The 21529-nt window shown below is 64.0% G+C and overlaps 2 protein-coding genes across 5 annotated transcripts in view; both read left to right on the top strand.

The window, feature by feature from the left end:
* Positions 1 to 438: 438 nt before the first annotated feature.
* DENND4B (DENN domain containing 4B) lies at positions 439 to 13890 on the top strand. Of its 4 annotated transcripts, none has more exons than XM_080824144.1 (28): positions 439 to 556; positions 1785 to 2124; positions 2679 to 2931; positions 3760 to 3829; positions 4033 to 4202; positions 4285 to 4529; positions 4841 to 4907; positions 5005 to 5063; positions 5215 to 5359; positions 5625 to 5800; positions 5928 to 6028; positions 6287 to 6502; positions 6878 to 7023; positions 7321 to 7460; positions 7539 to 7665; positions 8037 to 8243; positions 8408 to 8536; positions 9267 to 9447; positions 9699 to 9866; positions 10085 to 10473; positions 10565 to 10687; positions 10830 to 10999; positions 11079 to 11220; positions 11607 to 11843; positions 12327 to 12444; positions 12533 to 12698; positions 12786 to 12850; positions 12956 to 13890. In XM_080824144.1, the coding sequence occupies exons 2-28, from the start codon at positions 1808 to 1810 to the stop codon at positions 13099 to 13101; spliced, it is 4473 nt and encodes a 1490-aa protein (XP_080680270.1). In that variant the 5' UTR covers positions 439 to 556; positions 1785 to 1807; the 3' UTR covers positions 13102 to 13890. The 4 variants fall into 4 exon arrangements, with proteins under 4 accessions (XP_080680270.1, XP_080680268.1, XP_080680269.1 ...); XM_080824142.1 differs by lacking the exon at positions 439 to 556 and adding an exon at positions 726 to 1078; XM_080824143.1 differs by lacking the exon at positions 439 to 556 and adding an exon at positions 726 to 1199.
* A 3303-nt stretch (positions 13891 to 17193) lies between these two features.
* The window catches only part of GATAD2B (GATA zinc finger domain containing 2B), an 86653-nt gene continuing 82317 nt past the window's right edge, over positions 17194 to 21529 (top strand). The window contains exon 1 of the mRNA XM_080823833.1: positions 17194 to 17450. The gene's annotated coding sequence lies outside the window, so the exon portion shown is untranslated. The remainder of the gene's footprint in view (positions 17451 to 21529) is intronic.

The raw sequence follows: 21529 nt of genomic DNA, 5'->3' as shown, positions 1-21529 counted from the left end.
CCGCCCTCTGCTCTCGGCCCCGCTCTGCCCGCCGCCTCCGGGGCTCGCACACCGCGCAGCGCCGCCCTCTCCTCCTCCTCCTTCCAAAGCCCCCTTTTCCGGGGAGGGAACCGAGAGCTTGTGGCCGAGGCCCGCAGGGAATGCAGGGTGCCCTAGGCCTGGGAGTGGGGGCGTCGCGGGGTCGGCGCAGCCTGGGCCTCCGGGGGCGCGCGGCCAGGCGCCCGGGCGCCATGTGACCAGGCCCCGGGGCCGGCCCGGCGCCCGCCGCCTGCGTGCAGGGGGCCCTCCCGGCCGCCAGGGGTCGCGCTGCAGGCGCCGGGCGGGCGCGGCGGGGTCACGGCCGGGGTGGGGGCGTGGGGGGGCCGCGGAGAAAGCGGGGCGCGCGGACGAGCCGGGCGCGGCGCCCCCGCCGCCTGTCCCTCCGCCCGCCGCCCGGCGGGGAGCGCGCTGAGCCGGGCGCCATGTCCGGGGCCGGGTAGCCCGCCGCCCGCCGCCCGCCGCCCGCCTCCGAGCCGCCCGCCCGCGGGCCGGGGGCCGGGGAGCCGCGGGCCGGCAGGTAGGGCCGGGCGGGGGGCGGGGGGCGGGGGGCGGGGAGGGGGTGCGGGCGGGGCGGCGGGCGGGGCGGCGGGCGGCGCAGCTGGTTCCGCTTCCTCCGCCGCGGGGAAGTGAAAGCGCGGGGAGCCCGCCGGGCAGGGGCGGGCGCGCAGGTGTGCGGCGGGCGGAGGGCGCCCCCCGGCCCGCCTCCCCCGCCCCCGCCCCGTCCGCGGCTCTCCGGCCGGGACCCGCCGCGTGTGGCGGCGCTGGGCGGGGGGGCGCGGGGGGGGCCGGGGTGGGGGCGGGGAGGCGGAGGGCGGCTGCGGGCCGGCCCGGCGGTCCCCCCGCCGCACGCCCCGGGGCCGACTTCCGCCCGCGCAGCTTCCCCTCGCGCGTTTCGGGAAGTGTCCTCCCTTCCCCTCCCGAGCGCCCCGTGCCTCCGGCCCTGCGCTGCAGCCTCCCGCCGAGCTGCTCCCCAGCTTGGCGCCCCCGGGCTCTGGGGACCCCCCGGGGCCCGCGCTCTCGGGTTGGGCCATGGCGGCAGGTGAGGACACAGTTCGCGGAGGCCCGTGGGGCGCCCGGCTCCCTCCCTGCGCCCTGCGAACGAGGGCCGATGGCCGGACTGCCTCCCGCGGCGGCTTCGACCTAACTTCAGGATCCCGGAGGTGGGAGGGCGCTGGGCTTTTTGTCGGGTTAGTGGACAGGGGAGGAAAAAGGACACTTGAGTCTGGGGAAAAGACACGAAAACTTGGGTCTTGTGGGTCTTCCTGGAAACCCGTGGGGTCCCCCTGAAAACCCAGAGGTGCGCTCTTTAAGAACCTTAGCTGGACCGAGAGGTTCTGATGATGTCATCAGTAGAGTGGGAAGGTCAGAAACCCTTCAAACAGACTGTCAGGTTGGCGTGATGTCACTGCAGGCCATTACAGAGAAGACTGTGGTCCCCGCCGCCAGGAGTGAGGCCCGGTGGGCCCTTTAAAGGGATTAGGGGAGCCGTGTGGGGTCAGAGCCCAGGGCAGCTGTGGGCCTTGCAGCGGGGCTGGGCTTGCCTGGGGAGCCGGCCGGTGCCGCCGGGAGGGAGGGTCTTGGCCTCCTTAATTGCCTGGTGGCGTCACAGGCGGGAGAGCTCAGGGTTGGCCGACCACCGCTGACCCTCCCCTCCCCTTGGAAGGACTGAGGAGAGGAGGGAACAGAGGGCGGCCCCTTGGTCGCCTCCCTGGCCTCTTCACGTCTCCTCTCCCCCACCGTTCCAGATGCAGCGAGTGAGGGGGGGGCCATGGCGGAGGAGCGGCCCCCCCGGCTGGTGGATTACTTCGTGGTAGCTGGGCTTGCAGGGGACGGAGCACCCATCCCGGAGGAGACGTGTGTCCCCGAACCTAGTGGGCCCCTGCGCGCTCCCCGGCCAGCCGATCCCATCACGGACGTGGCAATCATTGCCAGGGCGCTGGGCGAGGAGGTGCCACAGGGCTACACCTGCATCCAGGCCTCGGCGGGGGGCCACCCCTTGGAACTCAGTGCTGGCCTCCTGGGGGGAACTCAGCCCGTCATCTGCTACCGCAGGGGCCGTGACAAGCCCCCCCTCGTTGAGCTGGGGTGTGTGTCCCTCCTGTGTGGGCACCAGGGGAGGCGGGGAGAGGCAGGGGCTGGGGTGCGGGCAGGAAGAGAGCAGGCCGGAGACAGGGAGCAGGGGGAGGTGGATGCACCGGGTCCGTACATGGAGTTGGGCCGTGGACCAGTGTGGCTGCTGGCTGGCTGTGGGAGCCGGGGCCGGGTCCTGAGCCTCTCTGGAGAAGGGAAGGAACACCGCCCCTCAGGGTGGTTGAGAAGACTGAATGAGGCTGTCCGCGTGTGGGACTCGGCTCGGCGTCTGTAAGTGGACGCTTTTCCTCTCGGCGTTTACGAATGAGTAGGAGGAGAGCCACGGAAGGCTGGAGAGGGGGTTGCCGACCGAGAAGCAGAGCCGAGCGTAGAAGAGGAGGCACAGGGTTCTGGAGGGCAGAGCCCTGCGGGAAGTGGGCCCTGGTGCCCGGTTTGATAGGGCCGAGGGTGCGAGGCTGGTGGGTGGGACTAGTTGGGCAGATCCGGCAGGACTGGGGTCTTTCTCCTCTACCCTGAGACCTTGACGTCTGTGCCTGCTCTGTGCCCAGGGTCCTGTATGAAGGGAAGGAACGACCCAAGCCTGGCTTCCAGGTGCTGGACACGACCCCCTACAGCCACTCGGCCAACCTGGCCCCTCCCGGCCCTGGGCACCCCCGCACCTACCTCACTTGCCGGCGGGCAGCAGAGGGGGCGGGGCTCCATGCCCTGGGCATCACTGACCTCTGCCTGGTGCTGCCCAGCAAGGGCGAGGGCACGCCTCATACTTACTGCCGACTGGCCCGCAACCTCAACCCTGGCATGGTGAGCAGGGCCCCGGGGCCGGGAGCAGAGGCCTGCACAGTGTTGGTGTGGGGGTTGGGCATGGGGCACAGAGGGCACCCTGCCACTGGGGCCTCTGATGCCCAGGGTGGGCCCAGAGGAGTGACTCTAGTCCTGGGAGACCAGGATTGTTGGGAGGTTTTCCCTTGAAGATTTTATTTATTTATTGGGGCAGGGAGATGCGAGAGACGGGAGGAACAGAGGAAGAGGGGGAGAGTTTCCAGCAGGCTCCTTGCCCAGCCCGGAGCCCGACATGGGGCTCGATCTCTTGACCCTGAGATAAGGACCTGAGCTGAAACCAAGAGTCGGATGCTCGGCTAGCAGAGGCACCCGGATGCCCCAGGATTATTGGGAGGTTTAAAGACAAGAGATCCCTGCAATGTAGGTGGGTTCAGTCAATTAAGTGTCTGACTCGATCTCAGGGTCGTGAGTTCCAGCCCTGCATTTTTGGGCTCTACGCTGGGCATGGAGCCTACTTAAACATTTTTAATTTTTTTTTTTTTAAGATTCCATTTATTTATTTGACAGACAGAGATCACAAGTAGGCAGAGAGGCAGGCAGAGAGAGAGAGGCAGGGGGAAGCAGGCTCCCTGCTCAGCAGAGAGCCCGATGCGGGCCCGATCCCAGGACGTTGGGATCATGATCTGAGCCGAAGGCAGAGGCTTTAACCCACTGAGCCACCCAGGCGCCCCCCCCCCCAAATTTTTAATTTTTAAATAAAACTCAAAAGACGACAAAGGAATGGTAGAGGAGATGACACCCAGAAATCTTTGTCAGCTGTGTGTCTGTCTCTTGTCGTTTCTGGGGCAGTGGGGCCCAGCGGTGTACCTGTGCTACAAGGTGGGCCTGGCCAAGGCCAACACGCTGGTATACGAGGCAGGTGAGTGGCCCCTGTGTCCCTCCAAGCCCTTGGTCCTTAATGTCCCCCTCTCCTGCTGCCTCTTGGCTGGTACCCAGAGTGTGCCCAGAACCCACTACTCCGTTGCCACTTGGCCCTTCTCTGGCGTCCCCGGATCCCTCCCCTGAGTCTGATCGACCCTCCTCCTTTCGGTCCGTCCCCACACCCCTCTGCTGGGGGCGCAGAGCTGCTGGGTCGCTACCCAGAGGAGGACAACGAGGCGTTCCCACTGCCCGAGTCCGTGCCCGTCTTCTGCCTGCCCATGGGAGCCACTGTTGAGTGCTGGCCTGCCCAGACCAAGTACCCCGTGCCCGTCTTCTCCACCTTCGTGCTCACGGGCGCGGCGGGTGACAAGGTGGGTGTGCCGAGTGTGCTGAGGGGTCCCGGCCCCGCCGAGCGCGCCTCGCGGCTTCTCTCCACCCCCGCCCCATCCCCAGGTGTACGGCGCCGCCCTGCAGTTCTACGAGGCCTTCCCGAGGGCCAGGCTGTCTGAGCGGCAGGCGCGGGCCCTGGGCCTGCTGAGCGCCGTGGAGCGGGGCCGGCCGCTCGGGGGACGGGCGGTGCGCAGCCGCCGCGCCATCGCCGTGCTGTCGCGCTGGCCCGCCTTCCCCGCCTTCCGCGCCTTCCTCACCTTCCTCTACCGCTACTCCGTCTCGGGCCCCCACCGCCTGCCCCTGGAAGCGTGAGCACAGCTGCCGGGCCGCTGGGAGGCGGGCGGGAGGGCTGGCGAGCCCGGGGCGGGGGGAGAGGGCGGGGGGAGAGGGCAGGTGGGAGCTGGGGCGGCGTGCACCGCACTGCAGACAGGGTCGTGGGGTGTGTGCGGGGGGGTGGGGGGGGTGGGGAGGCCGCTGCCTGAGGGCTGAGCGAGGCCTGAAATTGGGAGGGACTGGGCCCGAGCTCAGGGGGTATGAGGTTCTCATGGGCGAAGCGGGGGGAGGCCGGGGAGAGAGAACTGGGGAGTCCGCCTCTGACCCGCAGCCCTCTCTTCCCCAGGCACATCTCTCACTTCATTCACAACGTGCCCTTCCCTTCCCCACAGAGACCCCGCATCCTGGTGCAGGTGTGAGCCTAGGCCCTGCGGCGGGGGAGGGGGCTGGCCGGCGGGGAGGAAGGGGGGGCCCTTCCTCTTTCTGACCTGCTGCTCCTCTGCCTCCCAGATGTCTCCCTATGACAACCTGCTTCTTTGCCAGCCCGTATCCTCACCCCTGCCCCTCAGGTATGTGCCCCGGGAGAGGGTGCTGTGATGACCAAGGACCCGGTAGGTGCCAGGCAGGTGGACGCAGGCCAGGCCCCAGTGGCCTCTGCGCCCGGTGTCTGGGGCGGGGTCTCCAGGGTCCCTGGTGACCCCCCTCCTGGCGCCCCCGCAGCGGTGCGAGCTTCCTGCAGCTGCTGCAAAGCCTGGGCCCTGAGCTGGCCATCACGCTGCTGCTGGCCGTGCTCACAGAGCACAAGCTGCTGGTCCATTCGCTGCGGCCAGACCTGCTCACCAGCGTCTGCGAGGCCCTGGTCTCCGTGAGTGCCACCCCATCGGGCCCTCCTCGGGAAGTTCCCACCTGTGCGTCACCCCAGCCACTCCTGACCCGACTCTACTTCCTCTTGCTTCCTCGGGGGCGTGGGTGGGGGTGTTCCTCGGCCTCCTCCTTGGGCACGGTCTCCATACAGCAGGAGTTGGGGGCTGTTCTCCGATCCCCACCCTGGCCCGTGCCCCCCCCCCTTCCTGCGCCTCCTCGGCCGCCCCAGCCCCCTGCTCACTGGTCCTCCCTCCCTGGTGCCCCAGATGACCTTCCCACTGCACTGGCAGTGCCCCTACATCCCGCTGTGCCCGCTGGTGCTGGCAGATGTGCTGAGTGCCCCCGTGCCCTTCATCGTGGGGATCCACTCCAGCTACTTCGATCTGCATGACCCACCTGCTGACGTCATCTGTGTCGATCTTGACACCAACACGCTCTTCCAGTAAGAGGGCTGGGCCTCCCTCAGGGCTGGTGTGTGCCACGCCACATGCGCACAGAACCTTCAGCAAGCCCCGGGGGAGGCTGGCGAGCAGCCCCACAGCCCCTTCTTCTCTCTGCGTATCTCACAGGACTGAGGAGAAGAAGCCCCTGTCCCCTCGGACCCTGCCCCGCAGGCCCTACAAGGTTCTGCTGGCCGCCCTGACAAGCCTGTACCAGCAGCTGGACCAGAGTGAGAGCCCTGGGCTAGGGTGGGGACCGGAAACTGGCACTGACCCTGAGCCCCCAGATAGGGAGGCCTGGGGAGAGCTAGACCTTCCTTGAGGAGCTTAGAGGTATTAGGGTTTCCATGGGAGCACTGTGTGCGCAGGGGCGGAGGGCGAACCGGTCACTGGGGTGGCTTGAAACCGTTCCCCGCTGGAGATGCTGCGGTCAGTACCAGCCAGGGGGTGCCGGAGCCGGCCCTGACCCCAGCTGCCCTGGTCCCCAGCATACACTGGGCCCGAGGAGGAGGCGTCCTTGGAGTTTCTGCTGACGGACTACGAGGCGGTGTGCGGGCGCCGGGCGCGGCTGGAGCGCGAGGTCCAGGGAGCCTTCCTCCGTTTCATGGCCTGTCTGCTCAAGGGCTACCGGGACTTCCTGCGCCCGCTCACCCAGGCCCCCTCCGAGGGGGCTCGGGATGTTGACAACCTCTTCTTCCTGCAGGGTAGGGCGGCCTGTCTGCGTGGGGAGCTGGCGGGGGAGGGGTGCTGGGCTCTGGGCAACAGGTGCGACGGGCAGCGTTAGAGGCGCGGCCGCGTGCTCGCCTCGGCTTGGAGTCGGGGCGCCAAGATGCACCGGCACTGGGCCGCCCTCTGGGGGCCCAGGGCTTGGGGTGCGGTGCACCTGGGGCCAAGCTCTCCCTGGGGACCTGACCTCAGGGACCCCAGTCTGAGGCCCTGGGTGCAGACAGACGGAAGGGTGGGCCCCACGGGACTGGTGCCCCGCCCCCTCGGGCATCCTCCCTGAGGAGCCCGAGAGAGGCCGTGAGGCCTGGGGCCCCAATGGGGCCTGCTGACCCCCGCGACCCGCCCCCCCGCAGGCTTCCTCAGATCCCGGGAGCGCTCCAGCCACAAGCTGTACTGCCAGCTGCTGCGCACGCAGATGTTCTCGCAGTTCATCGAGGAGTGCTCCTTCGGCTCCGCTCGGCACGCTGCCCTCGAGTTCTTCGACTCTTGCGTCGACAAGGTACTGGGCGTCCTCCGCCCTGCGTGCACCCTGCTGCTGCTCTGAGCACCGGACCCCTGGCCCGCACCGGGTGCCCCCTGCCGCAGTTACACGGTGCACGCAGCTGGCTTCGCAGACACACCGGCCACCCGTGCCCGCCGCCCGACCCCAGCGGTATCTCGGGGACCTCGGGGGCGCCCGGGCCCACGTGCTCCTTCCCCATCACGGTGCTGCCGGGCGATGCCATCTCCTGGACAGCCGGGAGTGGCGCCCACCGTGCCTGCCGCCCTGACGCTCACCCTCGCCATCCTGCGGCAGGTCCACCCGGAGCAGGAGAAGCCTGAGCCGACGCCCTTGGTGGAGCTGGAGGAGCTGTCAGGGAGTGAGCTCACTGTCTTTATCACACCCCCCGAGGAGCCTCCAGCGCCAGAGGGCGGCGAGCCCCCCCCACAGTACTGGTGAGAGCCTCTTGCTCCCGGCCCCGCGGCTGCCCTCGCCTTGGCGGTCCCTGCTATTGTCTCCTTCTGCCCCCGCAGCTACGATGGGTTCCCAGAGCTGCGGCCTGAGCTGTTCGAGTCCCCGTGGGAGCAGCCCGGGGCGCTGCCCGTGCCTGGCCCGGCCCGTAGCGCGCCCAGCAGCCCTGCCCCTCGCCGGACCAAACAGGTGACCGGGACGTGGGCCCCGCACAGGCACCTGACTTGGGCCGTTTCTTCAGCTGTGAGGCAGACCTGAGGGTGGCTACGCTATTATTAGCAGGTTTCAGTGAGCCTGGCCCATAAAACGTTAGCTGCTGGCGCTGCCGTCGTTGCCACCACCTTCATCTTCCAAGCTCTGGGAGCTGGGGCCCCGTCCACGCTTGAGAGCTGGGCGTCTCTGCCTGGGGCCCCGGGACTGAACCGATGCTGGGTGCAGCATCCGCCCTGCCCCCTCGGAGCCCAGGCCCAGCCTCCGGGAGGGGCTGCGTCTCCCCCGCCGTTCTGAGACCCGCCTTGGCCTGGCATGGTCCTTAGCCGGGTGTGCCCTGCCCCATCCAGGAGATGAAGGTGGCCCAGCGGACCGCACAGAAGTCAGCAGCTGTGCCGGAGCTGTGGGCCCGGTGTCTGCTGGGCCACTGCTACGGGCTGTGGTTCCTGTGTCTGCCGGCCTACGTGCGCTCGGCGCCGTCCCGCGTACAGGCCCTGCACACGGCCTACCACGTGCTGCGCCAGATGGAGAGCCGCAAGGTGGTGCTGCCTGATGAGGTGGGGGACCTGTGCGGCTGCGGGCGGGGAGGGAGGCTGCCAGGGCGCTGGGGTAGGGGGAGCGGGCCCGGTGAGGTCTGTGGGGACCGAGGGAGGCTGAGACCTGGGGGCTGCGTGGGGGGGGCAGGGGAGCGGGCCCCTCACCCCGCTGTCTCCCGGCACAGGTGTGTTACCGGGTGCTGATGCAGCTGTGCTCCCATTATGGGCAGCCTGTGCTGTCCGTGCGAGTCATGCTGGAGATGAGGCGGGCGGGTGTTGTGCCCAACACCATCACCTACGGCTACTACAACAAGGTTCGGGGTCTGCTCGGGGCGGGACAGTCATCAGTGCCAGGTGTGGTACGGGGAGGGTGCTGCTCCCTGACGCCCCCCCCCACCCCACCCCAGACCGGCCCTGTGACCACGGTCAGCCCCTGTACCGGGCGCGTCCCTTCCTGCGGGCGGCTCCCTCACTCACCTGCGCCCCCGACGAGGAGCACGGCCCCCTCCCGACGGTAGTCCTGATGTGAGCCAGCAGTCCCGGCGCCTCACACGTTTGCTCTCTGTTCATCTTTTCTGCAGGCCGCCCCCCCCAACCCCTGCATCTTTTGGGGGGCGGAGAGGTTGCAGAGCGCGGCTGGCTTGTCCAGGGTTCCACAGGGAGGAAATGAGGGAGTCAGGGCATGGAACGCAGGCATAGCAACATTATCTGCGTTCGGGTCCTTAACCACAATACTGAACTGGTTTTTACATGATGAAACTGATCGATGACCAGAAAAGCGAAAAGGTTTTTCCAAAGCCATATGCTTCCTAAGTAGTAGAGTCTGGATACGAAGTATCCACACGGCTTCTGGTTTCCTCCAGATCTCGCCCAGGTGGCCGCTGCCACCTGCCTCGTGTGGGCTTGCTCCTGGCCGAGCCATTGGCAGGATGTTTGCAGGGGAAGGTGGCCCCTGGGTGCCTGGCGTCCCTGGAGCAGGCAGCGGCCATCCGGCTGCGGTCAGGGCGTGAAGTGGGCCATCTTGATGGGCACTGTGCTTGGCAGGCCGTGCTGGAAAGCAAGTGGTTGTCGGGTACACCGGGTGGGCGCCTGCGCTGGGCCAAGCTCCGGAACGTTGTCCTGGGGGCTGCTCAGTTCCGCCAGCCCTTGAGAGAACGGCGGCGGCGGCAGCAGCGGCAGCAGGAGCAGGAGGCGGCCGCACAAGAGGCGGGCAGCGGCCGGACAGGTGGGTACGGGATTGGGCTGGGGGCCGAGCAGCCAGGCTCCGGCGGGGAGAGGTGCAGAGAGCCGGGGCTGACCCTGTGGTTGCCATCGGGTGTCCTGGGCACGGGGACGCTGCAATTGGCTGGTAACGAAGGAGAGGATGTTCTGCCTGGGGGGAGCCCTCCAACCCCAGACCCACGCAGGGAGCCCCGTTTTGGGGTAGGGGCCGGGCTTCTACCTGGCTGTCTTCAGCCGCGTCCCGGTCTTTCGCAGAGCCCTGCCTGGAACGGCCGTCCCCCACCCGCCCACTTCAGCGCCAGACCACCTGGGCCGGTCGAAGCTTCCGCGACCCGGCTTCCCCCGCGGGGCGCTTGGTGAAAAGCGGCAGTCTGGGCAGTGCCCGCGGGGCGCAGCCCACCGTGGAGGCCGGCGTGGCCCACAGTGAGTGTCTGCTGGAGCCGCCCCCCCAGCTGGCTTCCCTTACCATGGGGCAGGGAGAGGGGGGGAGAGGAGAGCCAGGCTGTGAGATGATGGGGGTGCTGCAGAAGCGGGGGGGCCTTGCCCGGGTTGCTGTCTTTTCTGCGGGCCGGGCCTGTGCTTCCCTGGCTCCCGGACGATGGGCGAGGCTCTGTCTTCTCTGACTCGTGTCTGCCCTGCAGTGATAGAGGCCTTGGGGGTGTTGGAGCCCCGGGGTTCCCCTGTCCCCTGGCGCGACGGGAGCCTCTCGGACCTGAGCCTGACTGGCGAGGAGCCGGCCCCTGGAGGCAGCCCAGAGGACTCGGGCTCAGCTCTGAGCGCCCAGTCGGCGGAGGCCCTGGAGGGGCTGAGCGGGCGGACGCCCAAGGCTGGCGGGCGTCAGGAGGAGGCCAGCACCCCGCGACGAGGGCTCGGCGCCCGCCTACAACAGCTGCTCACTCCTTCCCGCCGCTCCCCTGCCTCTCGCACTGCGCCCCCCGAACTGCCCCCTGAGCTGCCGCCTCCGGCCCGCCGCAGCCCGATGGACAGCCTCCTGCGCCCCCGGGAGCGGCCTGGATCCACGGCGTCCGAGGTAGCCTGCGAGGGGCAGGGCCGGAGGCCTGGAGACAGAGCCCAGGAGGGGGGGGCGGCGCCAACTGAGTGCCCCTCTCCTGCCGTGGCAGAGCTCGGCCTCTCTGGGCAGCGAGTGGGACCTCTCCGAGTCCTCCATCAGCAGCCTGGGCCTGCGCCGGTCCTCAGAGCGCCTCAGCGACACCCCTGGGTCCGCGCAGCCGCCTTCCCTGGAAGTGAGGAGAGCCCCTCCTGCGCAGATGGGCCCCACACCCATGTGCGGGCTCCCCCCCACCTTCCCTCTGGCGAGGCAGAGGCTGGGGCAGGTGGGCAGAGCTGGGCTCCTGAGCCTGGGGCGGGGGCTCTTCTCGCCCGCAGATCCTGCTTTCCAGCTGCTCCTTGTGCCGTGCTTGTGACTCGCTGGTGTACGACGAGGAGATCATGGCTGGCTGGGCGCCCGACGACTCCAACCTCAACACAGTGTGCCCCTTCTGTGCCTGCCCCTTTGTGCCCCTGCTCAGCGTCCAAACCCTTGACTCCCGACCCAGGTGCCCAAAGGAGGGAAAGTATTATGGGCGGGACTTGGAGGCGGGAGTTCTGGGGCTGAGCCCCGTTATCCCCCTGCAGTACCCCCAGCCCCAAGCCTGTCCCTGCTGGTGCCAGTAGCAGCAAAGATGCTCCCGTCCCTGGGGGCCCAGGCCCCGTGCTCAGTGACCGCAGGCTCTGCCTTGCCCTGGATGAGCCCCAGCTGTGCAACGGGCACACAGGGGTAAGGGCTGGGCCAGAGGAGAATGGTGGGGGTCCATGTGTGTTGCCCGGCGGTGGTGGGGTGCGATGGGCATCGAGGGCGTGGGGCATCCTGGGAGCTGCAGCCTGTGGTGGCTCGGTGGGAAGCAGGGTTCTGGGGATGGCACCGTCCTCCCTCTTTTTTTTTTTTTTTTTAAGATTTTATTTATTTACTTGACAGACAGAGATCACAAGTAGGCAGAGAGGCAGGCAGAGGGTGTAGGGGAGAAGCAGGCTCCCCGCGGAGCAGAGAGCCCGATGCGGGGCTCAACCCCAGGACCCTGGGATCATGACCTGAGCCGAAGGCAGAGGCTTTAACCCACTGAGCCACCCAGGCGCCCCACTGTCCTCCCTCTTTGTGCCCAACAGGCTGCCTCCCGGCGGGTCGATGGGGGTGCCTGGGCGTACCTGAGTCCCCTGGTGCTGCGTAAGGAACTGGAGTCGCTGGTGGAAAATGAGGGCAGTGAGGTGCTGGCCTTGCCCGAGCTGCCTGCTGCCCATCCCATCATCTTCTGGAACCTTCTGTGGTATTTCCAGCGGCTGCGTCTGCCCAGTATTCTGCCATGCCTGGTGCTGGCCTCCTGTGATGGCCCCCCACCCTCGCAGGTCAGTGCCCTCCCGTGGCCGCTGCTGGTGCTTGCTGGGTGTTGCGCACCGTGCGCCTCTGGTCTGTCCCTCAGGCCCCGCAGAGCTAGTCACAGGCCTGGGCTGACCCCTGGCCTTTTCACTTCACAACCGCGCCTCCGTTTTCTCATCTGTAGAACAGCCTACGTGCCCAGGCTCGTTCGATGCCCATGTAGTGCCTGGTTCCTACCTGGTGACTCCCTGACGGTGGCGTCATTCTGCCAACATTTACTGAGCACCTTTCAGGCTCTTGGCGGCTTTTAGGGACAAGGGATGCAGCAGCTCCAGGACCAAGTGTGTGCCTTGGAGAGCTCGCACTCCCCCGGGGGCCCGAGGGCTCCTCTCCCTCTTCCTTTTGGCTCTAGCCTACAGCGTCCCTCTGTGTCCTGGAGCGCCGGTTCCAGCCCTCTGCCCGCCGGCCCCTGAGCCGGCCCCTGAGCCGACCCCTTGTCTCCGCCCCTGCAGGCCCCGCCTCCCTGGCTGACGCCTGACCCAGCGGCTGTGCAGGTGCGGCTGCTGTGGGACGTCCTGACCCCCGATCCCAGCAGCTGCCCACCTCTCTACGTGCTCTGGAGGGTCCACAGTGAGTCTGGTGTCTGGCCTAGGCTGGGAAGGGGTGGGTGACGCCCACAGGGCTCAGTGATCTGGCTGCCTCCCTTTCTCTCATCCAGGCCAGATCCCGCAGCGGGTGGTATGGCCCGGCCCCATCCCTGCAGCCCTGGGCCTGGAGCTGCTGGAGGCCGTGTTGCGCCATGTGGGTCTCAACGAGGTGCATAAGGCTGTGGGGCTCCTGCTGGAGACTTTAGGACCGCCTCCCAGTGGTCTGCACTTGCAGAGGTACGGTGCTCCCATCCGGGAGGTCCCTGGCCTGTCCCCGGCTCGGTACCCCCTTTCTCTCACTCGTACCCTCTGCCTCCACTCCAGGGGCATCTACCGTGAGATCTTGTTCCTGACAATGGCTGCTCTGGGCAAGGACCACGTGGACATCGGTGAGGGAGCAGGCAGGGGGCTGAGGAGTTTAAAGTATCTGGGGCTCGGCGTTGGGGGTTAGAGCTGTAACCCGTCGCCCTGCCTGCTTCCACTTTCTCTCCTAGGGGCCTTCGACAAGAAGTACAAGTCCGCCTTTAACAAGCTGGCCAGCAGCATGGGCAAGGAGGAGCTGAGGCAGCGACGGGCACAGATGCCCACTGCAAAGGCCATTGATTGTCGCAAGTGTTTTGGAGCACCTCTGGAATGCTAGGGACCCTTAAGCTCTCCTCTCCAGCCTGGGGTGGGGAGGTGAGGGAGAACGGATTCTAGGGATAACCTGCTTTCCTACTCCTTTCGTAGAGGAGTTGGGAACGGGCTGGGAAGCAGGCCCAGCCATAGGCTCCGAATGTGGGCAGCAAGAAGAGGGACCCACTGTTAGCGAAAGTCACAGTCCCCTATCTCCAGCCTGCCCAGTACGCTCATGCGGACGTTGTATGAGGCCTGGCGGGCGTTGGCACAGCTCTGTTTCTCCCCAGGTTACACCGGGGGCTCTCCTCCAGGGTACCCACCGACCTGCACTGCCCTGGTCATTGTCTAAGTTTTTGTTTTAAAAAACAACTGGAAAGGTACAGAGCTACTGAGCCTTCGCCCTGAATGAGAGGGAGGGATGTCATTCTCCGCCAGTGATGGTCCTTCCTTCTTGGAACTGCTGAAGCAGCCCAAAGCTCTCCATCAGATCTTCCCACCTTAGTGTTTGCGTTTTCAGTTATTTATTGTGGAACCACGGCCCCTTGCTTATGAGGTTCCTAGAGATGATGAAAAAGGAGGGAAACGGGGCACCGTGATCCAGTGGTTCGGAGCTCCTGCAGAGTCAGGGGGGAGCTAGAGGCGCCCCATACTCCCCTCAGGAACAGCCGGGCCCCGTCCAGTCCTAACCCTCCCCATCTCCTCCGCTGTGGGGAATGCCTCGCCCGCCCAGGGCCCTGGCTGCACAGTAAGGATTGTTCCTTGCAAAGTTTTGTTGGATGTAAATAGAGTAAAAGCTGCTTCTGTCTTTTTCCTTCTGCCTCCTGTTCCCTGGGTCTGGGATACTGGCAGGGGATGCTGCTCTCTTTCCCCGGGCTGCACGCCCTTTCCACCTTCCCATTCCTTGCAGCCTCGGGCATGCCCTGCTTTCCTGGACCTGGGCTGGTACTGGCCCTGTGGGGTTCGGGGCACTCTCGGAGCAGGAGAGGGGTGAGTCCGGTGCTGCCTATGGTGGTGCCAGTCTGTGTGGCGCTTCCGGCCCTCCCACACAATCACCCCCTGTCCCTCATTTGTACCCCACACAAAGGCTCCATTCTCTGGGGGCCTTGAGCTCATCTCTGCCTTGTTCCCTCTCCCCCAGCTTTTGCCTCTCGGCTCCTGTAGTACCCCACAGCGCGGACAGCCCTCTCCCTAGTCGTTGCTGTTGGCAGCTCTCTGGCATCCTAGGCCCCTCGGTTGCTCTAGCTGCTTGAAGGACCCGTCCAGCCAGGCTCTTGGCCTGGGGACAGATCAGGAAGACAGGGGCAAGGACTAAGGAGCTCACTGAATGTGGGCAACGGGGAGACAGGCCCACCCACAACTCTCCCTTTCCTGTATGATGAAATAAACACAGGAAAGAACCCCTAACAGAGCTGCAAAACGAATCACCAAAGGGAATTAGCCAACAAGACGCCCGCCCGGGGGAAGGCAGGTGGGAGTGTCCGGTGGGGGGGGGGGCGGATAACTTATGTGAGGCTTCCGTGCAAATTCCCAGGGGTGGAGAACAGTGGGTGAAGAGACTGGCAGTACTTCTGAATTTGGGAAACTTCAGGCCACAGGACCGACCCTTCCCCATCCTGTGCTGTGTATGAGAGATGCTTTTCCTCCGAAAAGAGCTGCACAGGAGGGAAGCTGGGCCTTGGGAAGTACCTGCTGTCTTGCCTGGGACTAGGAGGCGCCTTCTTCAGAGGGGAAATCCTCACATCAGCCCACGCTCTGATCAGACCTTGCTCCCTAAAACCAGCCTCTCCCCACCTCTGCAAGGGAGCAGTCACCCCGCCCCCCCCCCCCGCAACCTCATAAGCGTTGTAGAGCGCGGTGTGCCCAGCAGAGTGCTGAACTGTCTGGAATTCTAGAATTTTAGGGCTCAGTCCCTACTTTGACAGAGCATACAGTCTTAATGGTCTAGAAGGCCCCTTGACTCAGATGAACATGGTAATCGCCCTCATCTCCAGTGCACCCTCACCTTTGGGCCTCCTTGTTGAGCCCTATGGTCAGATGCACAGGACTACAAAGTTCTTGCACCACAAGACTATCTGGAAATTCCAACAGCAAAGTACTCACCGGGGCATCTGACATCTCTGTGCTGGGGCCCAGGGGGGCTGGATGGGGGAGGCCATGCCTCGTCCTGGCCCAGTTTCTCTTCCCAGACTTCAGAGCGTATACAGGCTTGGGTACGACAAAATTTTAATTAAATTTTGTCTCCGCCACTTACTAATGTTATTATATCGGCCAAATTACTTAACTTCCGTGCCTCAGTTTTTCCCTGTGTGCAGATTGAGGAGGTGGTTTTTCAAGGTTAATTACACCATCCACATCGAGTGCTAAGCACACCCCGTCAGTGTCAGCTTCAGAAAACCGACAAGCAGGTAGTCTGCAGAGGGTGCGGTCAGGTCCCGGCTGCAACGGTGGCCTCACACTTGTCTTCCCTGGAGTTGGATCACTCCAGACTGAACGTTCCCTCCACCGTCTGACTTTAATTCTGTTGAAAAGTGTTTTCTCAGGCTTCACTAGTCTTTTGGTCAGGCTGGTATCTTCCACCACCTTACTTCCCTTCCTCTCCGCCCTTGAAGGGTGCCTCGGCAGACGCCAGAGAAGGCATCCGAGTGATAATGGGCAAAGCAGCAGGTTAGGGAAAGAGGGCAGTGGTTTTCCGTCACAATTACTGCTCTACCCCCAGCTCCTAGAGGGCCGCCTGATTGCACGATGGGCCCTCTGTCTTGTTTGTCAAGTAACTGAGTCGGGGAAAGCATTAAAATGAGAAATGGTTTTCAGTGTAGTGCAAGGCGGGTCCAAGTAGGACACAGTACCGTGCCTGCTGAGTGCTTACTGTGTCCTTGGCACTGCCCTGCGCATTTAAAACGCACTACTTGGAAACCTCACGGTTCCGCTCCGAGGTGGACTCTTCTCATCACTCCCGTCCACAGAAAGGGAGAGCGGGGCACAGAGAGCAGCGGCCAAGTCACTTGCACCCGCGTCCTAGAACCGCTAAGACGAAGCGCCAAGCTCCCAGGCCAGGCCGGCGACTGTGCGCGGACCCTGTGCGGGGCGAGACGAGGCTTCCGCCCACTGAGGTGACACTGGGGTGCACCTGTCTTCAGGTGGCCCCCTCCGGCCGCTGCACTGCCACGGCGCCGCACGACTTCTCCGCGACCGCGCGGGCACGCCGCGGTGCTCCGGGAGCCCGGGCTCTCGGGGTTCAAAGCCCCGCTTTCTCCCTGACGCGCTGTCGACCTTCGCGAGTTACTCCACGGCTCAGAGCCGCTTCTTGAGCTCGGGGTTCGGGCCGCGGCGGGGACTGAGCGTGGGGACCTCCGGGCGCGTCGCGGGGTCTGCGCCCCGGGGGGGGGGGGACGGTGCCCGCCGCCGGCTCTGCGCGGCCGGATCCCGCCGTCACGGCGCCGGCGCTGCGCTCGCCCCGCACCCCGCGCCCCGCGCTCTGCCGGCCCCTCGCGGCCCCCGGGCACCACCGCCGCCCCGGCCGCGGCCGCCGCAGGCGCGCGCGCGGGGCCCCACGCACACCAGGAAGCCGCAGGCCCCGGGCAGGCCACGCCCCGCACAGACCGCGAGGCCCGAGCGCCCGCGGCCGCTGCCATCGTCGGATTCCGGGATTTGGTCGCGAGGAGCCACCACCCAGCGCGGAGCCCAGCGCCGCTCGCCAGTCTCCATCTTTGGAGTCGGAAGAATGAGAGCGGGCCGAGGGGGAAGCCGGGTTTGGGGATACTGGGGTACGGCGGCTGCCTGGGGACCAAAACGTCTCTAAGGTAAAGTTGCAGCCTGAAGCGATTTTTTGACCCCCGACACTTAATGGGCTGCTGAAGACCCGGATGTGTCTGGGACTGGCCGAGGTACCCATTAACGCGCCCCCGCTAGACCATCCCCCTCCTCCGCTTAGGATTGGGTACTCCGTACGCTAATCATCACTGCTCCAGCCACTCACTCTTCAAGGGTGGGGTGTAGTCCCGGCATCCCCTCTCCTATTGGTGTGGCCGAGCAGAGGGGGGCGGGGAGGCCGGCTGGGGTCGCCCAATGGGCGTCGTGGCGTGTGGGGAAGGCGGAGCCGAGGCGCTTGGCAGCTGCCCAATCAGCGTCCTTGTTTGTGTGGTGCCGCCGCCGGTGCAGCCGCCGCCGCCGCCGCCGCCGCCGCTGCCCCCCGTCTGTACCGCAGTGTCTGCTCCGCCCGCCCGCCCTGGTCCGGCCCGCCCCCCTCCCCCACCCCCGCCCCCGGTCCCGTCGGCGGGGCCCGGAACCCACTGTGCCGTCGCCTCCCTTTTTCGACGCCTCCGCCGCCGCCTGAGGAGGCGAGCTCGCCGGGAGTTACCCCGCCACCGCCAGGTGAGGAGCTTTGGCCTAGGCCCGCCTGGCCGCCCGCCCGCCCGGGGGCGGCGAGCCGCGAGGACCGGGGCAGCCGGGCGGCGGCGGCGGCGGTGGGGGAAGGGAAAGGTGGAGGGCGGGGGAGGGGAAGCGCCCGCGAGCCGACGCCCGCCCGCGCGCCCCCGCCTCGCGTCCCCCTCCCCCGCCCGGCCCCGCGCGCCCCCGCCTCGCGCTCCCCTCACCTCGTCCCCTCCCCCGCCCCGCGCGCGCTCCCCGGCCTTTCCCTTCGGCCTCGCGCGCCCCCGCCTCGCGTCCCTCCGCTCCTTCTGCTCTGACTCTTTCTCCCTCCCGCGCGCCCCGTTTCCCCCGCCATCCCCGCTTCCACTCCCTGCCTCCCGCCCGCCATGCTCCCCTCCGCTCCTCTCTAGCGCCCCCCGCAGCTCGCTCCGGCCCCGGGGGTGCCCTCGGGGGGCCGGGGCCGCTCCCCGCGCGCAGTCCGGGCCCCGCCGGCCGCGGGACGCGCGGGGGTCCCTCCGGTGAGGGGAGCGCGGCGGGATTCTCTTTATTTAGGGGACGGGATCGGGCGCGCAGAACCGGGCCCCTTTATTCCGTCGCGCCGCCGTCGGAGCGGGGACCGCTCCCCGCCCGGGTGGGGCTCCCCTTCCGAGCGACCCCGGCGCCGCTGTCCTCGGCGGGGCCTCCGGGGCGCTCTGGGGGCCGACGGAGCCGGGACTGGCCCTTCGCGGACCGGAGCGGGACTTGGGAGTACTTTCTGCCCCTCTGCTCGCTGGGACGCCGAGGAGCGGCCGCTCCCGTGGGTGCCGTTCGCCGGCCCGGGACGGCCCCCCGCCCCCCGGAAAGGCGTGCTCGCCCCTTCGGACTCTTCCCCCGCAGCCGCGCGGCGTTCGCTCCGGGCTGGCGCGGGGGTGGCGGTGGAGGCCCGGGCTGGGGGGGCACGTGCCCGCTGGCCGAGCTGGCCTCGGCCTTTTCTCCTGCTGTCATCCGGGGAGGCAGGTGGCCTCCCGAGAGCAGAGCGACTTTTCCCGTTTCCGACCAGTGGTTATTTGCAGGGCTTTTGTGTGCGTGTCAGAGCTGGGAAAGAGAGCGGTGCCCGAGAGCGGTGCCTTCGGGCCAGACTGCAGCAGCTGGAGGGCTCGCGGGTCCTGTTGAAGAGCTGATGCGTTTGGTTTTGGAAACATTTTTATGTATAAAAATGCGGTTTTGGGATAGATAGTGCGTGCATGTGATTCAAAGTGAAGTCTTTCTTCTCACTTCTCCAGTTGTCTAGTCTCACCTCCCATTGAACGATTTCTAATTGTTTTCTGGCAGCAGCGTGCCTGGATGTTGGACATTAAGCAAACTTTTGCTTTTTCTTGGATGCACTGACTTAAACTGCTCGTTGAAGTCTGACTCGTGTTTTTGGTGTCAGAGCGATCGTGACAGACTATTGTTCTAGAGCAACATTTCTGTCTGTGCTTAATGGGTAAGGAGGCTACTTCCGGAGCTAGTAAAGTTGGCGCTGTGGGAGGCCTCCGTGTATTTTAAAGGAAGGCCTGCATCTGTTGGAAACGTCTGCCTTTTTTTTTTTTTTTTTTTTTTTGTAACTGATCTCTAGTCTGTGTTTGGGGATGGACTGGGTCAAGGATAGTCTTTCCTTGGGCCTTTTAAAAAGGTAGGTTGTATGAATAATGAGTTAGTAGGAGTGCTGGTTTGGCAGTGCTGCCTTCCATTTTTAGAGGCATATAGTTTTTTTAGTCTTGGGGCAGTTGTAGTCATCGTCGCGAGGAATGAAGCAGATAAATATTAATCAGGAATCAGAAGGCCAGACCTGTAGGCTGAGTGACCCAGTTTGAGAGGAGGTGAGGCTTATGGACTTCTGTCCTGCTTATTCCTTACTTGAAAACACTTTCGATGAAGTGAGAGGAATTCGTAGCTGACAGCAGCATCCATCTTTAGGACACTGTGGTTTGCCTCCTCTGACTGTGTGATGTCTGCTAACTTCCTGTTTAGGGGCAGGCCGGAAAGGGGCTGCACAGATGCTGCTCCAGTGCTTGGCTAGGAACAGTGTTGACCAGGGTCCCTGATCAGCTCTTCTTGGTTAAGTTCCCGCTGTGACCTTTCCTGCTGTGGTCAGTAGAAGGCCATGGGTGTTGGGAGGGAAGATGCAAATTTTTTTTTCTGAACCTCATAGTCTTTTTTTTTTTTTTCCCTTAAGATTTTATTTATTTATCTGTTGGAGAGCACAAGCAGGCAGAGTGGCAGAGGCAGAGAGAGAAGCAGGCTCCCTGCTGAGCAAGGAGCCCGATGCAGGACTCCATCTCAGGACCCTGGGATCATGACCCAAGCTGAAGGCAGCGGCTCGACCAGCTGAGCCACCCAGGCGTCCCTGAACCTCATAGTCTTAAAGATGCTCAAAAGCCTGTATGCTGCCCCCTTTCTCTTTCTTTTTTGGACAAATGTTTCCAATCCCCCCAACACACACACTTTTTTTTTTTTCCTTTTTCTTTCCTTTTTTTTTTTTTTTTTTTTCTTTTTTCCCTGGCTGGGCCTGGCCAGACCTTCAGGTTGGATTTTGGTTACAGAACACCAGAGTCGGGGTGGGAGGAGGGTGTCAGTATGTCAATAATAGTCTCTTTTTTTTTTTTTTTAAGGTTTATTTATTTGTCAGAGCCCAGTGCACAAGCAAGGGGAGAGGCTGGCAGAGGCAGACAGAGGGAGAAGCAGGCTCCCCACTGAGCAGGGAGCCTGATGCGGGACTTGATCCCAGGACTCTGGGATCATGACCTGAGCTGAAGGCAGACGCTTAACCGACTGAGCCATTTAGGAGTCCCTCAATAATAGTATCCTGATGGAATGCTGGGACCTCTGGATTCATCCTAGCTTTAAGCTAGGATGTTGTTGTAAACAACAGGCCTCTTGCTTCAGTCTACTCTTTGTTTCTTCCTTCCTTATCTTCCCACCCACCAAGCTGGAGGTGCGTGTGTAGGGGAACAGCAGTTGTGCTGTCCTGGTTTCTAGACTGGAGTATATTCCATGTCAGCCAACCCACTGGGATAAGCACATTAACAAGCGGCCCCTCTGCACTCAGAATACCGTGCCGTTTGATTGATTAACACAACTGCTAGAGAAAGCATAAGATTTGAGCCTTCACTAGGACCAAGGACTTTTCTTTCCTAGACCTTTTACAGTATTTAAAGCCGTGTATCATTATATATCAAAGCACAATAGCCAGGCATTTTCTGAAGCAATTAGGAGGGGAGAGGGAAAAAAGAGACACACGCAGATTGACTATAAATCTAGCCCTGGGGGGCGCCTGGGTGGCTCAGTGGGTTAAAGCCTCTGCCTTCGGCTCGGGTCGTGATCTCGGGGTCCTGGGATCGAGCCCCGCATCGGGCTCTCTGCTCAGCAGGGAGCCTGCTTCCCCCTCTCTCTCTGCCTGCCTCTCCGCCTACTTGTGATCTCTGTCAAATAAATAAAATCTTAAAAAAAAAATATATAGCCCTGGTGTAAAGCTGTCCATTTCTTGCTCAGGAAAAGATCTAACCTATCAGATAATGCCACACAAAGTTGCAGTTCCCCTGCGTTGGCTAAGCTTGGGGAAAGTTGCGTAAGGAAGTTCAGTTTTTGTTGAAAAGGTGTGCCTTTTAAGGAGAAACCTTCTGTTAGCTGTATAGTTTGGTTTATCCTCAGTAACCCTGTGACACTTTCTGTAGGTACTGGTTGGGGATCTTGGTGGCTCCTGAGTCCATGGAGCGGAGACTCCCGGACTCGTGTAGTAATGTTGAAGAAAGAGATCGGATTTGAAATGCTCCCTCTTCATGTTCCATTTTTCCCCTCTCAGGGATATTTGAAGTATTCCTGTGTGGTTTTGAGTTCATTTAGTAGGAAAGGAGTGACCCAGGGTCGTTAAAGAGCTAAAGTTGTCTACTTCTTAGATGGTGTGTCCCTCAAAATCCTCTAATCTTTGTTGTTGCCTTAAATTGCCCCTAACTGGCAAAAAGCCATCAGGAGTTTTGGGTTAAAGTACCAAAAGCAACAGATGAATAAGAACACGTATTTTGTTACTCCTGAGGTATGAGACTGGTCAAATCCTAGACCAC

The sequence above is a fragment of the Martes martes genome (assembly GCF_963455335.1).
Source record: "Martes martes genome assembly, chromosome: 15".
NCBI classification, from domain to species: Eukaryota; Metazoa; Chordata; class Mammalia; order Carnivora; family Mustelidae; genus Martes; species Martes martes.
This window is presented reverse-complemented; position numbering and strand designations above follow the sequence as displayed.